General features: G+C 40.0%; 1 protein-coding gene across 4 annotated transcripts; it reads right to left on the bottom strand.

Annotated features, from left to right (window-relative positions):
- Nucleotides 1-3949: 3949 nt before the first annotated feature.
- LOC147326797 (uncharacterized) lies at nt 3950-21851 on the bottom strand. Of its 4 annotated transcripts, XM_086302157.1 has the most exons (7): nt 19417-21851; nt 17487-17519; nt 9979-10196; nt 9555-9642; nt 8999-9476; nt 5722-5881; nt 3950-5529 (listed from the first exon to the last, which is right to left on the bottom strand). In XM_086302157.1, coding segments are annotated over exons 2-7 (1086 nt in total). In that variant the 5' UTR covers nt 17489-17519; nt 19417-21851; the 3' UTR covers nt 3950-5389. The 4 variants fall into 4 exon arrangements, with proteins under 4 accessions (XP_086158283.1, XP_086158282.1, XP_086158280.1 ...); XM_086302156.1 differs by lacking the exon at nt 19417-21851 and having other exon boundaries at nt 17487-19324; XM_086302154.1 differs by lacking the exons at nt 3950-5529; nt 5722-5881; nt 8999-9476; nt 9555-9642 and having other exon boundaries at nt 10086-12308.
- Nucleotides 21852-21914: the final 63 nt, after the last annotated feature.

Below are 21914 nucleotides of genomic sequence, written 5' to 3'. Positions count from 1 at the left end.
TTGATTATTGTTTCCTTCCATTTTGTTTGCACCAACACTGCAAGCATCAGACTAAATCATACTTAGTATGTATGACCCCACAGTACCATATCACCCTATTAGAGCACTTCGCTCTCGCTTTGCAGGCCTACTTGTTGTTCCTAGAGTATTTAACAGTAGAATGGGAGGCAGAGCCTTCAGTTTTCAGGCCCCTCTTCTGTGGAACCAGCTTCCAGTTTGGATTCAGGAGACAGACGCTATCTCTACTTTCAAGATTAGGCTTCAAACTTTCCTTTTTGCTAAAGCATATAGTTAGGGCTGGACCAGGTGACCCTGAATCCTCCCTTAGTTATGTTGCAATAGATGTAGGCTGCCGGGGATTCCCATGATGCACTGGGTGTTTCTTCTTCACTCACTATGTATTAACAGACCTCTCTGCATTGAATCATATCTGTTATTAACCTCTGTCTCTCTTCCACAGCATGTCTTTATCCTGTCTTCCTTCTCTCACCCCAACCAATCACAGCAGATTGCCCCGCCCCTCCCTGAGCCTGGTTCTGCCGGAGGTTTCTTCCTGTTAAAAGGGAGTTTTTCCTTCCCACTGTCGCCAAAGTGCTGCTCACATGTCATTGTTGGAGTTTCTCTTTTGTCTCTTTATTATCATAAGGTTCTTACTCTACAATATAAAGTACCTGGAGGCAACTGTTGTTGTTTTTGCTGTATAAATAAAAGTGAACTGAGTTGAATGTAATTTGGTTGAACAGGAAATTCACATCATGGATCTGGAGCAGCTGTGTGATGATGTCATGTCAACATGGACCAAAACCTCTGAGGGATGTTTCCAGAAACTTTTTAAATTTGTGCCACAAATGACTAAAGCAGAAGAGAGCTCAGACTCAGCTTCACTGTCATTCAGCCATTTGACATGATATGAATGAAAAACAGATTCTCTGTCCAGGACCTGGGTCTGAGCGACCCAGGGTCCATGAGCATTTATGACTCTTGTTATATGATATGTGTTTGTTTCTGCATTGTGCTGCTGTTCCTGTGTCTATGATGTTGGAGACCTCACCTGCTCAACCGCCTGCCATAACCACGCCACCATCACTTTACCTACCTGTTGCTGCTGCATCACCGTCCAATCTACCCCCAGTGGCTGCTACACCACCATCATTTCCACTGCCTGCAGCTGCCACACCAGCACGGCCTGCGTGTCACAAACCACCTGCAGTGCTTCGCCATGGGCCATCGGAGCTCTTACGTGGCTGGACCTACTACAAGGCTGTCATCAGATCACTGGCCGGCCACCAGAACTGCTATGCCACAGCTGCCAGACCTGTGGCAGGCCGCTCGAGCTGTTTTCCTGCCGTCACCGTCCATCGGGCCAGCTGCCAAAACTGTGGCAGAACTGTGGTTGATTTTTTCAGTTTTTTGGGGACTGTTTTGACAGCGCTGCTGGACGTGCGGTCGGACTTTGAAACCGTTGGGATTAGGGGCTCTGTTTGCTAGAGGATTTTGTTTTTGCACGGAGAGTGCGGAGACTCGGGAGCAGAGTACAGACACTTGGGAGAAGGCGTGACACGGGAGTCGTGGGAGCGCACTGGAGATTTGTTGTGTGTTACATTTACTTCACTGTAAATCAACGCACTGTTTACTGCACAGAGTCCAGCATTTAGGTCCTTTCTCCCCCACAGTCTGCCACACAGACCGTGACATTCTCAGGTCTCAGTATTGCAGCATGCTACCAAACAACGAGTAAAACATTACAAATAACTACAATTAATAGAACAAGAAATTCTCAAAAATAAGTACTGAAATATGCAAAAACATAAATAACAATCACAAATATATAATATTTATATTTGGTTCTTCTTTATTTTAATGACTATTTACAGATTTTCACTGGAGGCATCAAAACTATGGATGAACACATGGAATTAAACCCTCGGCCTTCTCTCAGCGAGCTTCATGCTGTAGTCACCTGACATGGTTTCACTTCACAGGTGTGTTAACTCCAAAGCTGGAATCCTGGAATTTCTTGCCTTCTGAATCTGGTTGGGACTAGAAGTCAGGGTGGCACGCAGTAGGGCTGCACGATATTAGGAAACCCTGCGATGTGCGATAACTGCGATCAATATTGCGATAACGATATGACTTGCGATAAAATAAATAGCAAAACAAACAAAAAACCCCGAATACATAATTTACGTTTTACTGCAACAGTTTTATTTAAAGAAAGCTGCTGTATTAGCAGTGCAACAACAAAGTGCACTTTAACATTGAAACATTGCCCCCATAAAAATTTTTGGGTCTTCTTTAAGGTCCCAGCTGGCCAGCACCTCACGTAATACACGGGCTATATTTTCACTAGTGTGAGAGTTTGGAAAACACACAGTCTCTAGACACCGTGTTTTCAGTTCAAAGTCTTCGGTGAGGAAGAGCACTGTGAAACTCATATATGGCTCCGTTGTACGACTTGATCATAGGTCTGTAGCGTAGTTTTCAGCTTGGCTCAGTTCAAATGTGACGGTCTTGTGTAGGGCTGGGTATCGTCCATGATTTCTAGAATCGATTTGAATCCGATTCACAAGGTCCTGAATCGATTCGATACACGATTCGATTCAATTTGATTCGATTCGATTTAAATCTGGGAAATTTTGCCTCAGTCAGATTATAATTCAGATCAGCACATTTACATATTTTTGTATCTATAAAAAGGAAGCTGACACTTTCCAGACTTTATCACAGGTGTGAGCGTCACAGCAGAGGCCTTTGTGTCAAAGTAGCTGAAGATAAAACACAGAAACACATGAAGGTGGTTTTCCTGGCCTGGATTTTATAAAAATATTCTGCAGTACATCAAAAACGAAAGAAAACCATTAACCAGCTTATGAACATTGCCTCTGAAGTTACAGCGGTTTTATTAGAGACACAGCGTTTTGCATAATTTTAAAAAGTTTACATTTGTTCAGAAGCCTGTTGAACGGCAGAAATTAGGTTTTCTCTTTGGAAGTAAGTAAAAAAAACATCGGCCGACAGCCTGTAAACAACGGTAGACTTGTGCGTAACAACCAAGCGAATAATGCAGAAAACAGATTTCGGGGACAGACGGGAAACTGTTCTTGAAGTACAGAGAGAGAGAGAGAGCTGTGCATGAAGTGTGATTTTATCCTGGTGGAAGCAAAACAGCAACAGTCAGAGTGAATCCATGACGATGTTTATGTTAAGCGTTTGGATCTTCTTTTGCTGCTGGTTCGGTCAATATTGTTTGGAGAGAGATCAAACTAACAGCTTTAGAATCTGTGCAAAAACGGCGTGAACACAAAGCGCGGACCCGCCGAAACATCAGAATCAGCGAGCTGTCGGCTTTCAGCCCCGAGCGTGTCCGTGCCGTCGGGTGAGAAAGTCACATCTCACTGATCCTGATCCGTCGGCGCTTTGTGTTTACGTCTCTGTGCAGAATCTGTGTTCTTGCTCTCATTCACTGTTTTAAATGTTTGGTGGTTGTCAAAATTTTGTGAAGTTTCACCTGAGATTCTGGAATTTCAGGCAAAATACATTTATATTAAAAAAATCAATTCAGGATTTTAATGAATCGATATCACGTTATCCAAGCCAGAATCGATATTAATCGATGAATCGATTATTAAAACCCACCCTAGTCTTGCGGCATGTTTCGTACATTTGTGGAATGGCGACATGGGAAAAATAGTTTCCTGAGGGGATGCGGTATCTCCGGTCCACTTTATGTATCAGACTGGTGAAGCCGCCTCTGCTAACTGTATTTATAGGCATCATGTCTTTGTCAAAAAATGTGTAATGGCCTCTGTTATTTCTTTGTACCCAGCCAACATTTATATGTGGGGCCCATATGGTTTGGAAATGGGCTGAAAAATGGGCCCCATATAGGATTGTCCGCGGGTTCCGTAATGGCCCCATGTTAAATGCCCATATAGGTGTTATATTGGTAAAATCTAGGAACTAAATGGGCCCCAACTGGGCAACATACACAGAAACCCACCCAGGCCCCATCTTTCAAGTTTTTTGTGGGTACCACGTGGGCACCACATAGGCTAAAAAGTGGGTTTTAAGTGGGATTGTCCGCGGGTTCCATAATGGCCCCATTTTATAAGCCCATCTTGGTTTTATATTGGTAAAATCTAGGAACTAAATGGGCCCCAAATGGGCAACATACACAGAAACCCACCCAGGCCCCATCTTTCAAGTTTTTTGTGGGTACCACGTGGGCACCACATAGGCTAAAAAGTGGGTTTTAAGTGGGATTGTCCGCGGGTTCCATAATGGCCCCATTTTATAAGCCCATCTTGGTTTTATATTGGTAAAATCTAGGAACTAAATGGGCCCCAAATGGGCAACATACACAGAAACCCACCCAGGCCCCATCTTTCAAGTTTTTTGTGGGTACCACGTGGGCACCACATAGGCTAAAAAGTGGGTTTTAAGTGGGATTGTCCGCGGGTTCCATAATGGCCCCATTTTATAAGCCCATCTTGGTTTTACATTGGTAAAATCTAGGAACTAAATGGGCCCCAACTGGGCAACATACACAGAAACCCACCCAGGCCCCATCTTTCAAGTTTTTTGTGGGTACCACGTGGGCACCACATAGGCTAAAAAGTGGGTTTTAAGTGGGATTGTCCGCGGGTTCCATAATGGCCCCATTTTATAAGCCCATCTTGGTTTTACATTGGTAAAATCTAGGAACTAAATGGCACCCAACTGGGCAACATACACTGAAACCCACCCAGGCCCCATCTTTCAAGTTTTTTTGTGGGTACCATGTGGGCACCACATAGGCTAAAAAGTGGGTTTTAAGTGGGATTGTCCGCGGGTTCCATAATGGCCCCATGTTAAATGCCCATCTTGGTGTTATATTGGTAAAATCTGGGAACTAAATGGACCCCAACTGGGCAAAGTACTCAGAAACCCACCTGGGCCCCATTTTTCAAGTTCTTAGTGTGTACAAGATGAGGAAAACATGAGCTAAAAAGTTGGAATGGTATTATCAGTGGGTTCTGTAGTTGCATCTTACTTCTTGTTTGAATTGGCTAATTTCTGGCACTGGGCGGGTCCCATGTAGAAAAACAGCCACAAAATCAAATTAACAGACGGCCAATACGGCTTCTGTGACACAAAGACACTAAATATATTAAAGCTGACTGCAAATAGAAACATCAAGAGGGGACACAAAACACATTTTGTTCACATTTATTTTGTCACACAACTGTGGGTTTAAGTAACTGTATTCCAAGGAGTGTGAACTTAAAAAACTAGAAATATCAAACTACATTCAAATTGCTTAGAGTTGAAACTGTAGCAACATGGGAAAAAATAAGAAGGGAAACTCAGAACCTTGTCTTGAATCAGCAGAGGTGTCTGTTATGTTTTTTTACAGAGCCGTTAGTCTATTTTGTCCCCTAGCAGCCCTCAGTCCTCCTCTGTCTCTAGCTCCAGTGAACCATTTGGAGAGAGCTTTCTCTGCTTCTTGCAGGTTGACTTTTGCAGTCAAAGAATTCTTCTTCAGTGCCTCTGCAAATGAAGAAGAAAAATGGGTAAGCCAAAGTAAAGGTAACCATAGCTTACTTCCTTTGGTAATGATTTACAAAGAACAATGTTTATTTCACTTTCTTGCCTCAAATATATAAGATGGCACAATAACCAATCTCACTTACACTTTCAAACACTTTATTAAAAAAAGTGTCTCAAGTGAAATTAACTTACCATACACAACATTAAAGAGGCGCAAATCTCGGAACTTTTTCTTCCCATGTCGGCCAAGCAAGTTGTACTCCACGGCAAGCTCGGGTGATATGAGGAATTTCATCATTCTCCTTGTAGCATCATCTACACTTGTTCCCCCTATATCTGCTACCATGGCAACCTGAGGGGAACATACAAAAAGGACAGATTAGATCATAGGTGTCAAACTCTGGCCTGCGGGCCAAATTTGGCCCCCAGCCTACTTATATTTGGCCCGCGAAGCCATACCAAATTACTATTAGAGCTGGCCTACTGGTATTATACAGCTAATATATATATATATATATTGTTTAGTATTAAGCTTTGCTTGTTCCATATTCAGTTTTTCAGAAAAATGTGTTTGAGTCCATAAGAAAAGATTCATTCCTATATCTGGAGGAATAAATATATTTCAATAAATATTAACGTTAGCCCGCGACTTTGTTCCAGTTTTGAATTTTGAGTTTAACACCCCTGGATTAGATACTGGCATCTGGGTAGGATGGGTAGGATGCCTCCCTGGGGGAGGCGTTTTGGGCACATCCAACCAGGAAGAGACCCAGAGGAACACCCAGGACATGCAAAAGGGACTATGTTTCTCTGCTGGCCTGGAAATGCCTTGGGATTCCGCTGGAGGAGCAGGGCCAAGAGACTGGAGAGAGCGAAGTCTGGGCCTCTCTACTTAGTACCGGATTGGGTCACAGGGGGAGCAGCCTAAGCTTAAGATAATGGACCAGGAATGGAGGATAAATGGACGCTTTACATATTACTTAATGTTAATTGTGTGGAGATAAAAAAATACTACACAGCAAAATCTCCAGTTTTAAATTAACACTGGAGAGTGTCTATATGGGTCCACACCTCAGAGTGTTAAATACAACACTGTTGAGTGTTAAATTAACACTTTTGACAGTGTTATATGTTTAAAAGTAACCTAGTCAGTTTTGAAGATTAACAATGGCTAACACTGAGCAGTGCTGATTTTCTAATACTGGAAAATAACTCAAAATGTTAGAAATATTCCAGTACCGTCATGGAAAACCACCATGGTGGAAAACCAAAACAGCAAAAGTAAGAGGGAATTCATGACGATGTTTACGTGAAGCGAAATTTTCAGTGTAGTTTGGATCTTCTTTTGCTGCTGGTTCAGTCAATATTGTTTGAAAAAAGATAAAACCTGCAGCTTCAGAATCTAGCACAAAAAACACAAAGTGCCGTCGGCTGAGAAAGGCCACATCTCACTGATTCTGATCTGTCGGCGGGTCCGCGCTTTGTGTTTACATCTTTGTGCAGAATGCGTGTGCCTGCTCTCATTTACTTTCTCCAAACTAAAATAGGTTTTATTTGATAAATCTATAATCAAAACCCACCCCTATTCCTTACCCCTTTATCATTTATCCATAATGTTAAGCAGGACACCTGTGAATATTTTGTTGTTTTAGCTGTAAAAGTGTCATAAAATCAGCTGTGAGTGTGTGTGCTTTTTTCCATTTTTTCAGGATTACTTCTAGTTTCCACATCTGCTAGGTTTTTTTCTCTACTGTATACTATAAGAGTGTAATCGGGGATTAATAACAGAAAAGGGCAAAAAACAAACTTGAAATTTTACTGTTGTTTTAACTGAAAAAGGGACTCATAATGTACATGAATAAAAGATTTCGAATAGGCAATTTGAATTATTAATTGTAAAACAGAACAAAAACAATTTTGTGACCTTTGGCCCTGTGGTTTGTTTTTGGGCATCTCTTTTCTTCTAAATAAGTCCAGCTGTGTTGGGCCCCTGGTAGAGCTCTGGTTGGAAGAGACAGGTTGGAAAAACCTGTCATCGGCGACGGGTTGGGGGCTAAAAGGTTAAAATAAATAGGAACTGGCCAGAATTTGCATAAACTATCATAGCAGAACAAATATAAGAAATCTATCCGTTATCAAAATCAGAATCAAATGCTTCATTAGAATAAAAAAAATGTAACTTTCTGGAAGGTAAACATATGGTATAGGGCTGCCACAAACGATTATTTTGATAGTCGACTAGTCACCGATTATTTTTGCGATTAGTCGACTAATCAGATCATCATCCATTGGACATAAAACGTACAGCTTATTGCACCAGCAGCATCTGCTCTTATATAACTATCATTAGCTTACAGCTTTAAGTGTTTAAGGTCTGTGCTAACTAAAAATAAAGAAAGACAAGATGATAGTTTATTAAATTTGAATGAAATTTGCAGATTGTTTCGGTGAAGTTTAATAAACTCCTTGCTATCTAAAATATAACAGGACACCGGAGTAAATTCTCCAGCATCTCACACTTCTGATAATCAGCTGTCTGCTTGATGTTTATTCAGCTGTGTAAAAACTATAAATTTAATCTCAGCCAAACCGATTTACTCAGGAACAAATAAAATACAAAAAAAGCCAAACAATAACAGTTTTAAGTTATCTAAGTGACTCATATATCATGTTTAACCTGAGTAGCGAAAGACGGCGGTAGGTTTGAAAACGATTTGCCGGGAGTCCGGTGTTCTCACGGCTCTAGTGAGCCTAGCTATCGAGCTAGTGGGTAACAGACGTCTCCGAAAACGTCGGAGCGCTTTTGAAAATATGTGGTGTCTTGATAAACTGAGCAGATATTTGAGGTTTATACAGCTACATTCTCGCCTGAAAATATGCTAAACGTTTATTTTGTGACCCAGAAAGAATAATAAGAGTAACATTAAAACTAAGTAGCTGCCGCCATTGTTGTAAACTGAGCTGGGCTGCGCTATGAATTCTGGGACAGAGCTACTTCTTCTTCGGGGTTTAACGGCAGCTGACATCCTTGTACATGCAGTGCTGCCATCATCTGTTTCAGTCCGTTATTACACTCTTAAATCCTACTACTTATTCCTGCGTCTTTTGTGATCTTACAAAGCTTCAAACGACGTGTCGACTATTAAATCAGTCGTCGACGATTTTGATAGTCGACGTAATCGTGACTAGTCGACTAATCGTGGCAGCCCTAATGTGGTATAAAAGTAACATCTCAGAAAAAAAAAAAAAATCATAGCAACAGAAAGACATGGTAGCAGATGTGATGGTCTCTGGCCTGCTTTGCTGCCTCAGGACCAGTAAGACTTGCTGTGTTAAATGAAACCAATTATGCTGTATACCAAAAAAAATCATGAAGGAGAATGTCTTTCAGAAAATATATCAAAGAATTTTTCTGGCTACTGTATAAAGAACAGTGGCAAGCAGAATGGGGAGGAAAAAAAAAACTTACTACAGCAGACATGAGACTGGAGTCCTCCAGTTTTCCATTAAGAGCCTCAACATCGTCTTGGGTTTTAAGAGGTAAAACAACCCCTTCAGGGACCTCCGTAACTGAACCGTTTTTCTGCTTCAGCAAGGCATTTAACATCTTGCTATGAACCAGTTGAGTCTCCTTCACTTCCTCTAAAATGGCAAGTACTTTCGAGAACATGGCTTCACAAGTGGGGCTGGCGGCACTCCGGGCAGTGGGGCTGGCGGCACTCCGGGCAGTGGGGCTGGCGGCACTCCGGGCAGCGGGGCTGGCGGCACTCTGGGCAGCGGGGCTGGCGGCACTCCGGGCAGCGGGGCTGGCGACTACACTATTGTTTTTTCCAGAGGGTCGCTGAAGGAGTTGTTCTGGAGGCGTGGGTGGAAGTTCTTCATCTGAATCAGAAGGCTCACTTGATTCAGTGTGGCTGCTCAGTTGATTGATCAGTTTAACACTTGGCCTAGAAAGGTTAAGCACAGAACATTTATGACACTGCAGGAAATAAACTTCATCTTGTTTGTATGCTAGTACCACTTACTTTCTTTTTCTTATGCCATTCTCATTGTCCGTCAAGTCTGATGAATACTCTGCTTGATGCAACTTTGCCCTGGCATTTGCATAAGTTGCTATAACATAAATTGTACAGAATACAACATGTAAGATACAATGTAAAGAAGAAATAAATCTGCAAAAACAATGACAATGAAAAAATGGTTTCCAGTAGAATAGAATAGAATAATCCTTTAATTGTCCCACAAGGGGAAATTTGGTTGTAACAGCAGCCAGAAAGACACATATAGAAACAAACAGTACACAGGACACAGAACAGAAACATACAATAATACAGTAATACAGGGCCTTACAATTTCAAAAGCCTCCAAGTAAAAAAAAAAAAAAGTTCATGTATAAACTTTTAAAGAAAAGGAAATACAGATGTAGTGTACAAATAAAGTCAAACTTACCTGCATTTCCCATGACACGGACATTGCAGAGTATCCAGTTGCTGGTTGGTGGTGTTCCTTCCTTTACAGCCTTTGTCACATTCACCAATGAGGCAGGAGGCCACCAGCATAATTTTCTCTCTGCGTCATGGAACCACTCTGATGGAATGATGTCTACCTTCTTGCAGCCATCAGAGTCAACTTCATCCACAAACTCGACCACACTGAATGAAGACATCCTGTAAACGCCATTAAGTTACATGCTGTGTAGCTGAGGCAAAGCTACAAATGCATTACGAAAAGGTAACAAAATAATTGGTTTTGTAAATTTAGTTACAGGAGCACTAGCAAGATGACCTGACAGTTTTGACAACAAATGTACACCCAGAGATGTTGAATCAATAGGGTAGTTAAAAAACGCTGTTCCAGTCTCAAACAGTTCAAACAAAACATGTATTTCTCCGATGAACAGCACAATGTTCCGCACAACTGCAACTTTGCCTTCAAGATCAAAACAATTTGTTCCACTGGAGGTGGAGATTATTTGATTTCCATGTCTGTACATCTTGTACTGAAAAGAATGATGGACAAAAAATTCAGTCATCATAGGTCCAGATGTATGTGGCTGTGTGAGTACACCCTCTGGCATTTTGCAAGACCTGTGAGGATACAATTGCTTTTCACAAACTCGTCTGACAATTTGCTGTACAGGATCCTGTGGTCTTCTCACCATCTTTTTTAACTGTCCCAAATAATTCTCAAATGGAAAACATGAAACCAAATCCAGAGGGCCATACTTTGTAGCATCATCTGCTAGGTGCAAAAGACTGTGTGTATTGTTAACTAAGAATTTAGTCCCATAAATCTTAGCAAAGTTGGCAACAAAGCATCTCAATAATTTTTTTGCATAATAGCAGTACTCTTTACACAAAGGAGACAAAAGTATCCTCATAGCAGATGACAAAACCAGGAAGTTCTTGTACTGTGGATTGCACAGTTTCTGGAAAAGCACAACTGGTCCAGTATACAACAAAAATTGTCTTAATTCTGTAGCTTTCCATTGTCTGTACTCCATTAGGGACCGTGGCTTTCTGGAAAACGTGCGTGGCAGACTTTGCCTACACTGTTTTAAGTGATCTGAAATGGCAGACAGAGTAGAAGTAGGAACCCGACACTGCAATGGTCCCTTAATCCACAGGGCAAGTAATTTACGTACAATACCCAAGCAAATTAAATGCATATAGTCTAAGGGAAAGGCTGAAACCATGCCAATGCCTAGCTCTTGAAGAGGTGATTTGGAGTTGTGGTGATCTTCATCTAACATTTCTTCAAACTGAGAATCTGATCTGAGACTTGAATCCATATCTGGAAAAATAACTTTCCCATCAACATAAACACCATACTGTGTACAGCGCTCACAAGAACTGTAGCCACCATGACCTTTGATGCATTTTAAATAAGCTCTAGCTGGGGTGTCACAGATAAAAGCATCTGGAAGGGGTACATTGAAGTGTTTTCCATTGAAAACAATACCAGTTTTTGTGACCTTTTTTACATCTTCTATAAAATCATGCATGTAGTCGTTCACCGACTCAGGTTTGCAGGGACCAGCATATATACCCATCATGAAAACATTTGCTTGTGGCAGTTCAACTATCTTACCTAAAATAGGCCACAGTTGCATATTAGAGCTCTTAAAGAGAGGCAAACCATCAACATTCACACGAATGGTTAATGTATCAGTTTTCAGTTCATGTTGATTTATCATTTTCAGTTCTGACAATACTGCACTTTCAAGACCAAAATGGTAGTAACTTCCCCTGCCAATTTGTTTCACTTCACAGTCTTTTAATGTACTGAGCAAAGTTCTGGGATCCTTTGGCAAATCGAGACCAAGCTCCAAAAGTATGGTTAAGAGCTCTGACAACACAGAATGAGACACATTTCGGTTTGCTGCCCATTCAGCAAGTTTCCTCTTAGCATCAGAGTTTGACTCCACATCAGGAAAGTCACAGTTTTGTTCTTCATCCGCTTCACTATCCATGTAAAAGTCATTACTATTAAAATCCAGAGGTAAATCTTCATCCAAGCTGTTACTTGAATATTCCTCTACATTGTCCTCTGCCTTGTTGATAGTCTCATCTTTATTTTCTATATCTTCAATATTTTCCACTGCTTCATCCACAATCGAATGTTTGTTCGCCACATCTTCAGTGTATTGCAAAGCCTGGTCCACGGCCTTCTCTGCAAGTTCCACAGCATCTAAAGCAAGGCTCTGTAAATGCTGCTGAACTCTAACTTTAATTCTCCTTCTCCTCGTCCGTGATTTGGCAAGAAGGTAATCCATTTCACTAAAATACACAGAAGATTGTGTGCAGAATAGAAGTGTGAGCCATTTTCACACATACGGCAATCCATAAAATTGCAGAAGATATTCTGAAGAGGAATACAGTAGCTTGCAAAAGTATTCACCCCCCTTGAACTTTTCCACATTTTGTCACATTGCAGACACAAGCAGGTAGGGCTGGGCCATATTATACCATTCACGATAATACCGGTATAATGTTAGGCAACGATAGGAAAATGAAATATCGCGATAGAATGGGAGTAAAACGCGCATGCGCAGTGCCTTTGTTTTCATACGCACATGGCCGGTCGTTGAGTGAAACAGATGAACCAGAATTGGTTTGTAAAAATGGTGCAACTTCAGTGATGTGGAACTGGTTTGGTGTTTGTCCGTCAGATACACAACAAAGCACATTTTTTTGCTGAACATGCAAGCGGCCATCGTTATTGTCGTATTTGTCGGACTAAGATGCTCTTAAATCTGGGAGTAATCTGGGCCCTAAGCTCCGTATTCTTCATGTCAAACAACACTGCAGCATCACTTAGAGTTAAAAACTGTCTAAATTCTTTCATCTTTAATAAAACGATCAGCATTGCTGCTTTACCAGGTGTAACTATAAAGTTTAACTTCCAGGCATCCATGAAAACAAAAGTTATTACATTTAACGGAGTTAGAAGTTAGCAGGAAGCTAGCGGAAGTTAGCTCGCTAGTTTCGCTAGTTACCTAAGCATGATATAGCATGTTCTGACTGAGAGATTTCTGAAAAAAAATCAAACGTACAGCTCTGCTATCACTTCCAACATAAATGAAGACAGGAAACTAAACAGCAGTGACGTTTGTAGGGTTACTGAAGTTGGGCTAGCTGGTATATAATGATGTGCTACGTGATCGCTAGCGACACAGCTATGTTAGCATAACATAAACAGTGAAGCTGGAGGACGAACACTAACACTTTTCCACTTATAAAAGTTAATGTGAAGGTTCTTCATGGTTAGAGACAAATGCAATCGCATGGCAGGATGCTGTAAACGGACCAAACTTCAGTCAGGAGAACAACTGAGATAATCCATCCACAATACGAGGTTAGTTATTAATATACTGCAACAACATGGGAATAGAGCAGCTGCAGAGAATTCAACATTAATGAATCAATGTTACAGAAGTGGAGGAAGCAAGAAGAATGAGTTTAATAAAGTTTGATTTATCTGACTGCTTTGTTTCGCTTAATGTGCCTTATAATCCTGTGCACCTTATGGTCCGAAAAATGCGTACTGCACACTGCAGTTTAATGTTGCAAAGCACCTCTTTTTAACTTCAGTGGATATTATATATATTATATATTATATATTATATTATGGTTATGCTCAGGATATGTCAGCCCATTTCTACTGGAAATGCCTTTTGGTTAAACTTTCAGCAAGGAATTTGCATTTGCACTGTTACATTTCTATAAAGCTTTAATGTACATAAAAACCAGCTTCTTGTTTAAGTGAAAATAAATGGAAGGTTGTCTTTTTGCACTAGTAATGTTGTGGAGTTGTATTTTGTCTCGCATCAATTATATCGTCGGTTATATCGTTATCGCAAATTTTCAAATATATATCGTGATAAATATTTTTGGCCATATCGCCCTGCTCTACAAGCAGGAATCATTTTTATTGGAATTCCATGTGAAAGACCAACACAAAGTGGTGTACACGTGAAAGTGGAATGAAAGTCATACATGATTCCAAACATTTTTTACAAATAGATAACTGCAAAGTGGGGTGTGCGTAATTATTCAGCCCCCTTTGGTCTGAGTGCAGTCAGTTGCCCATGGACATTGCCTGATGAGTGCTAATGACTAAATAGAGTGCACCTGTGTGTAATCTAATGTCAGTACAAATACAGCTGCTCTGTCACAGCCTCAGAGGTTGTCTAAGAGAATATTGGGAGCAACAACACCATGAAGTCCAAAGAACACAGCAGACAGGTCAGGGATGAAGTTATTGAGAAATTTAGAGCAGGTTTGGGCTACAAAAAGATTTCCCAAGCCTTGAACATCCCACGAAGCACTGTTCAAGTGATCATTCAGAAATGGAAGGAGTATGGCACAACTGTAAACCTACCAAGACAAGGCCGTCCACCTAAACTCACAGGCCGAACAAGGAGGGCGCTGCAGAGAAAGAGAGAAATGCAGCCAAGAGGCCCATGGTGACTCTGGACGAGCTGCAGAGATCTACAGCTCAGGTGGGGGAATCTGTCCATAGGACAACTATTAGTCGTGCACTGCACAAAGTTGGCCTTTATGGAAGAGTGGCAAGAAGAAAGCCATTGTTAACAGAAAACCATAAGAACTCCCGTTTGCAGTTTGCCACAAGCCATGTGGGGGACACAGCAAACATGTGGAAGAAGACACTCTGGACAGATGAGACCAAAAATGGAACTTTTTGGCCAAAATGCAAAACGCTATGTGTGGTGGAAAACTAACACTGCACATTACTCTGAACACACCATCCCCACTATTCTTCTTTCACGTGGGATTCCAATAAAATCGATTCATGTTTGTGGCTGTAATGTGACAAAATGTGGAAAAGTTCAAGGGGGCCGAATACTTTTGCAAGCCACTGTATTTGGAAACATTGTTTGTAAAAAACACTTCAGCCAGAGTGGAGATTTTCCATCAATCTACACTGTAAAATGTATAAATCAGCAAGTGATAAATTCTCACTGCTGGTATTTTCTCAAAGAGTTGTATGTGATAGAAATTGCTGTTTATAGTCCTTCTGTACATCTGCATGTTGCTTCCCAATTAAAATCTATAATTGTGGGGATTCATATTCATGTGATACTTATAACAACAGTTATCAAGTATACCAATTTAACTTTGCTGATGTGCTTGAAGGAAAATGGTTATTTCCATGTATTTCCCTATTCTGCCTTTAATTTTGAGGAGTTCCTTCTAGCTGTTATAGTGCTGTGGGCTCAAAATGTGGTCATAAATATTTTGTACTTGTAAATCAGGATTTGTATGTGTAAAAAAGATTTGTGTGTGTGTGTGTGTAAGAAAAGATTTGTGTGTGTGTGTGCATAAAAAAAGATCTGTATGTGTAAAAAGAATTTGTGTGTGCGTAAAAAAGATTTGTGTGCAAAAAAAAAGAACCCTGCAAGTTACAAGTATGAATTTTGACCCTATTTTTCTTCCTTTCATCTGATTGGTCAATGTCATGTCACAAATGTAACAATCCAATCAGAGAACAGATGGGTTTGGCTGTCGGAGGGGCGCTTTTTTGAACTGCAGGTCTTTGAAGGGAATAAATGCCCTTTTACATGCCAACCCAGCGTTTTCCTTCATCACCACGAAGGAAAACAGTCTGTGGTCATCCGACTTTGGTGATTTTTGTGTCACAGGTCTACGTGCTTAATACAGGGACTTCCACAGCCTTTTCAACAGCGCTGCGGGGGGGCAATGTTTTGGAAATGACAGCTTTCATTACAAAGCTTTCTCCGTTATGAATTAGCATACATGTTTTTATTGAACATTTGAAGAACTAGCAAAAAAACCCAGAAACTCTTGTAGAGGACATAAAGTCAGAGATAGAAACGACAAGGAGCAGATGCATCTAGTACAGGTAGAGCTGCTGCAAAAACCCACAGAGCCCAGCAGCCAGCGCTACAAATTCTGGATCCTTTGCTTTTAGTTAGCAGTTAGCATTAGCAGCACATCCTGCGTCTGATGTGAAAGCACTTTTATGCTGCGCACTGTGACTCACAGCAATGGTCCCGGGTCAGCCCTGACTTTGTGTTAAACTAATCCTAAAGTAATAATGGTATTTCTAACCAGTGATATACCACAACTTTATCCTTTCAACAGCTGCTGAGAGTTAGGGGACCTAGCTGCTATCGGATATTTATATAGAGATCCTCCAGCTTCAAACTGTATCACCCTTCAAGGACCTGCAGTTCAAAAAAGCTCCCCTCCGACAGCCAAACCCATCTGTTCTCTGATTGGATTGTTACATTTGTGATTGACATGACATTGACCAATCAGATGAAAGGAAGAAAAATAGGGTCAAAATTCGTACTTGTAACGTGCAGGGTTTTTTTGGCCACACACAAATACTTTTTACACATACAAATCCTGATTTACAAGTACAAAATATTTATGACCACATTTTGAGCCCATACAGTGCACCTAAAACAAAAAATCTGCAGTGATTTACATTTGTTGAATGATCAATTTTGTAAATTAACAGTCTGTTTGTGTGCACAGCTTACAAAACTGTACTGTAAGGCATGCTCTGATTGCATGCTAAAATGTTGTTGCTTAAAAATAAAATCTGTAATACATGATAATTAAGAACATCAGCATAAAGACTTATTAAAAAGTAGATACACAATTTCTATAGAATGGAAAACAACTCAGTTAATTTTTGTTCCTATGAATATCAGCATCTTAAACAACTCCAACAACTACGACGAAAAACGCTTTCCTGCTCCCCTCACCATCCGCTGATTAACACTGAGCTGCTGCTGTCAACACCATCAAACTTATTTAATGTTTAATGTTATGTTATTTTTAAATCTTTACCAAAGCTTAACGACTATGGATGCTCACACCTGCTGTTAAAAAAACTGTTAGAAATTACAGGAGTAATTTCTGTTTTTTTTTTTTAAAGCGGCACTGCATTTTTATTGGTTACCATGTTTATTACCACTTTTATCAGCAAAAACCTTCCTATAAAGTATAGATTTCAATTCAACTCACCTTAATGAGCAGCACTACTTACAGTCCTGTGAGCTCTGGTTACTGACAGCAGGTGTGAATGTTTGGAGTCCTAAACTCAGATAGAGATTCGAATAACAAGGGAATGTAAAATGTTTTGATGCACCTGACAGCAGCAGCTCAGAGAGAACTCCAATTGTGAGGGGAGGAGCAAAACTGTCAGAGTTGTGGGACATGTGAAGAGAGCACTGTTGGCATTATGTTAGCACAAAACATTGAAATTTCAGTAGATGTCTAATTATGAAATTGGTCATTGACTCCTGCAGCTAAATAAACATTTATACCGATTACCAGAAGAAAAAAAATAGTAATGCACTCCTTTCACAGATGTACCATTAACCATCACTTTTCAAAATAATCCGTGCAAGCTATTGAATATGGCTAATAAGTAATACAAATAATATGAAAATGACTTACATGTCAAAGATGGTGTTTGAGATCCCAAAGAATCTAAATGTCATAAGGAAATAAAAGAAAGTACATGAGAAAGAAAAAGTTGCAAACGTTTCCATTTTTTCCAGGATAATTCAATATAGGAGATTTACTTACTAATGCACAAAATGAACAGTGTAATTATAAGTTTGAAATGCACTGCAAGTGTTTATATGGTAAACTGATCAACTCCAACAGCAAACACTGGCAGTGCAAAAATGTACCTAACTAGCTGACAAACTTTAAAGTCACGGGAAGATATATATAAATGGTGACATATCCCAGAACAAATCTGAACATAAAAATATTATTAATTGTCTATCTTCAGCAACTGTGTGCTGTACAAGCAGTATAAAATTTTAACATGTTTCATTTACAGTTGAATGACACAAAATCACTTAGGGGGGCACATATGACCTGCAGGCTGCACTTTGGACATCCTGCAGTAGACTGCTACATAGACTACTTAACTATGCATAGGGGGATATTTAGTGAAAGACTTAATTTTATTAAATAGTTAATTAAGCCATCAATGGGAGTTAGATTTAATACTAGTGTTTTACACAGCATTCAGCTATAGTAACATGTTCTGCATTTTCCTACATCACCATCTGATCTGCACTTACTTATTAAATTAATAACTGCCTTGGACCAATAACTAGATGGAACAGCACAGTATTTAAGGCTACGTCCACACGTACACGGGTATTTTTGAAAACGCAGATTTTTCTGTGCGTTTTCACCTTTCGTCCACACGTAAACGGCATACGGTTACTGAAAGCGGAGACTTTTTTGAAACTCATGCCAGGGTGGAGATTTTCAAAAACCGTTTTTGCGTTTAGGTGTGGATGAGGGAAACAGAGGAAACGCAGCATCAAAGGTCTGTGCCTTTTTTGACATCACACCATGTGCCAGGTTATTGCTTCGGTGAAATGAATTTCTACAATGACTTAGAAAAAATACCATTACTGTTAATTTTACTCTATGCAGTGTTTCAATGCTTACATATACACAGTTACTGTCCCTCCACACATAGGACTCAGTTCTGCTTCTATGCACCATCTTTGTTTACTCTTTCCCACCCAGGCTTCATGACTTCTGATTGGCCGACATTTCTACACGTTAGGAATATATCGCCACCTGCTGCTTTGGCATGTTCCTAGCAGCGTTTTGGCTTTTGCGAGTGGACGGGATTTTTTTTTTTTAATTTTTTTAACGAAAACAGAAAATGTCCGTTTTCAAAATTACCCATGTACGTGTGGACGTAGCCTGACAGTGATCCAGGCAGTGTTTAGGCTGAAAAAGCTGTGTTTGTCCCCCATCCCCCGTTCTTTTTGCACACCATAAATGCATATCTGATAACATTACCATTTAAGCTGCAAGCATCTACTGCAGTAATTTAAACAAACATCTCATATTTTACACCCCTATAAAGTGAGCTTGCCACATTGCACATGTATGTCACGTGGTACTGTACGACTAACTGCCATTTTGTTTACTGAGTAGTGCATAATGGCCGCATTACCTGAGCGGGAATCCACTAAAGCACAGTACTAAAAAATAAAAAAATCATTACTTTTTGAATTAATTAAAAATAGCTGGTTGCAGATGCACAGAGGGAGAAAAAACGCGGTGTACATTATATTACGTAAATTCACAAACTGTATAGAGATATTGGTGCGATGGAAACAGAATAAGATAAGATAAAATGTACTTTACTGAGTAGAATATAGGCAGTAGGAGTTTTGTGAGTAACTTTTAATTATATTCGCCAAAGACAATAACAGCAAATTAACCCAGTTCCACCTGCTAGCTAAGGATGTTATATGCCTCTCTCCCTTATACCGTTTAGGACAAGTATAGAAAGCAACTAAAATAACCATTGATGATAACTTATCAAACCTTCAGTATTTACCTTGGTGTTAGTTTTAAATTCCTTTAAATGATGTCCTCCACGTACTCCAGGAACCAGCAAGTCAAAAATCTGCTCACAACTGAGGACAGACCACACTAGTCCATAGGCGGCGCAATCTGCTCCTCCCTCATTTCAACAAAAAAGACTGCGAAGACTGGTTGCCGCTCACTTTAAAAAACAACTTTATTTAAAAAGTTTTTTTTTTCATAGGCGGCGCAATCTGCTCCTCCCTCCTTTAAACAAAAAAGACCGCGAAGACTGGTTGCAATAGGAACCGCTCACTTTAAAAAACAACTTTATTTAAAAAGTCGTTTTATGCCTGATACAAACATTTTAAAAGGCAAACCATGCACAAGTTAAAAAGATAAATTTTAGTTTTTAAGTATAGGAATGGTTAATATGTTTTAAAAAATCATATGTAATTATTGTCAAATAACATAAAAATAAAACAACATAATAATAAAAGCATAATTGACAGAATATATCATAATGATAACAATAGCAACACCTCACTTAAAAGAATCAGAATCAGAAAGGGTTTTATTGCCAAATGTTGAGCAGGTTTACAACATTAGGAAATTGCTGCGGTGCTTGGTGCAAACATACTGTCATAAACGCTTAAAAATAAAAATAAGAATTAAAAGTGCTAAGTAGATAGATATATACATGAGTGCAGGTGGTGATCAATGCCAAACATGGAATGATGCAGTGATGCAGTAGGGTCATGTGTTAGTGGTGGGAACAGTCATACGGTTATTGTTCATGTGTCCAACAGCAGAGGGGAAGAAACTGTTCTTATGGCGAGAGGTTCTGGTGTGAATGGACCGGAGCCTCCTGCCTGAGGGGAGCAGGTCAAACAGACTGTGTCCAGGGTGAGGTTGAAGAGTAAGCTTTATACTGAGGAGCTTTTACATATTGGATCTGATCAACCAAAACTTTCAACTTCTACAGTCTTTTTAGTTTTTCAAGTGAATTATGCTTCCACATATGTAGCTAATGGTCTTTTCTCTAATGCAGTATAGTGTGTCTGATTTACTGGAAATCGTCAACTGCATGTTTGCTAATGTGAACAGTCCTAATTGAACAACTGGAAATCCTGAATTTGCACAAAATGGCAAATCTGTATTTTTCTCTGTATAATTCACTTATATCTTAGGTTTTAATGTGTATTTTTTTGCTTTTCTTGATATTGCATGCTATAATGTTTTTTTTTCTATTCTTATGTCCGTTTTCATCACATTTTATTGCTGCTGTGACAAGTGAATATCCCCAAGAGGAATCAATTAAGTTCTTATTTTATCTTATCTGAGCCTGACCATGCAGAGCACTGAAAGTTCAAATACTGAGGCTAAAAACTGAGAGGGTCAAAAATGAAAAGTAAAGAATATTTGACTGTGCCTAAGGATATCAGAAGTGATAGACTGAGGTTGTGCCAAATATTTTAAAGTTAGGGTGATTTGTTAGAGAATGGTACTCATGGGTGCCGTCTGCAGGTTATAAAAGAGAGTTATGTTCTTACTTCCTTTTGAGATTCTTTTTAAAATTTGACTTTCACAACTCCCTGGATTGTGTGCAATCTGTGATGGGCTTGTTTGGAATAAATCCTCCTTTATTCAAATAACACTTTCTCAGGCTCTTCACAGAAGAAGAATCCTCACATTCAAAATGCACAGCATGTGCTACCATTTTAAACCCATGTACACATTTACCATCACTGACCCAACTAGGACCTACATTGGATACCCACCCATATGGCTTTCATGTGAGAAACCCAAGTGGGTCCCATATATACTAAACAATCTTGAGCCCATGTAAAATATATGCCCATATTAATTTAACATAACCCATTTGGGGCCCACATAGACATGTTTTCAGGGTCTGACTTGCATTTGCCCATGTGTGACACATATAGTTTGACCAGGTGGGCCCCACGTGTGTCATCAGTGCTAAAATATATATTTGACTACCTCACATTTGCCCCACCTGGGGCCCACATAGACATGTTTTCAGGGTCTGACTTGCATTTGCCCATGTGTGACCCATATAGTTTGACCAGGTGGGCCCCACCTGTGTTATCAGTGCTAAAAACATATATTGATTACCTCACTTTGCCCCACCTGGGGCACACAAAAACAGCTTTTCTTTAAAAGACTATGTTAGCACATATCTAACCCATGTGAAAAACCCAAGTGGGTCCTACATGTGTTTCCCATTTTGGACCAAGTGAAGTGTTTCCCATGTTTGACCCAGCCAGGACCTACTATATGTTTCCACTTGGTTTTGCCCAAATGGCTTTAATGTGAGAAACCTAAGTGGGTCCCATATATAATAAACAATCTTGAGCCCACATAAAATATATGCCCATATTAACTTAACATAACCCACCTGGGGCCCACATAGACATGTTTTCAGGGTCTGACTTGCATTTGCCCATGTGTGACCCATATAGTTTGACCAGGTGGGCCCCACCTATGTCATCAGTGCTAAAAATATATATT

The sequence above is a fragment of the Aulonocara sp. 'chitande type north' Nkhata Bay genome, linkage group LG7 (assembly GCF_057382095.1).
Source record: "Aulonocara sp. 'chitande type north' Nkhata Bay isolate Kocher_YH1m ecotype deep benthic linkage group LG7, A_spYH_male_GT1.1, whole genome shotgun sequence".
In the NCBI taxonomy this organism is placed as follows: Eukaryota; Metazoa; Chordata; class Actinopteri; order Cichliformes; family Cichlidae; genus Aulonocara; species Aulonocara sp. 'chitande type north' Nkhata Bay.
The sequence above is the reverse complement of the archived record's forward strand: the minus strand, read 5'-3'. Positions and strand labels throughout refer to the sequence as shown.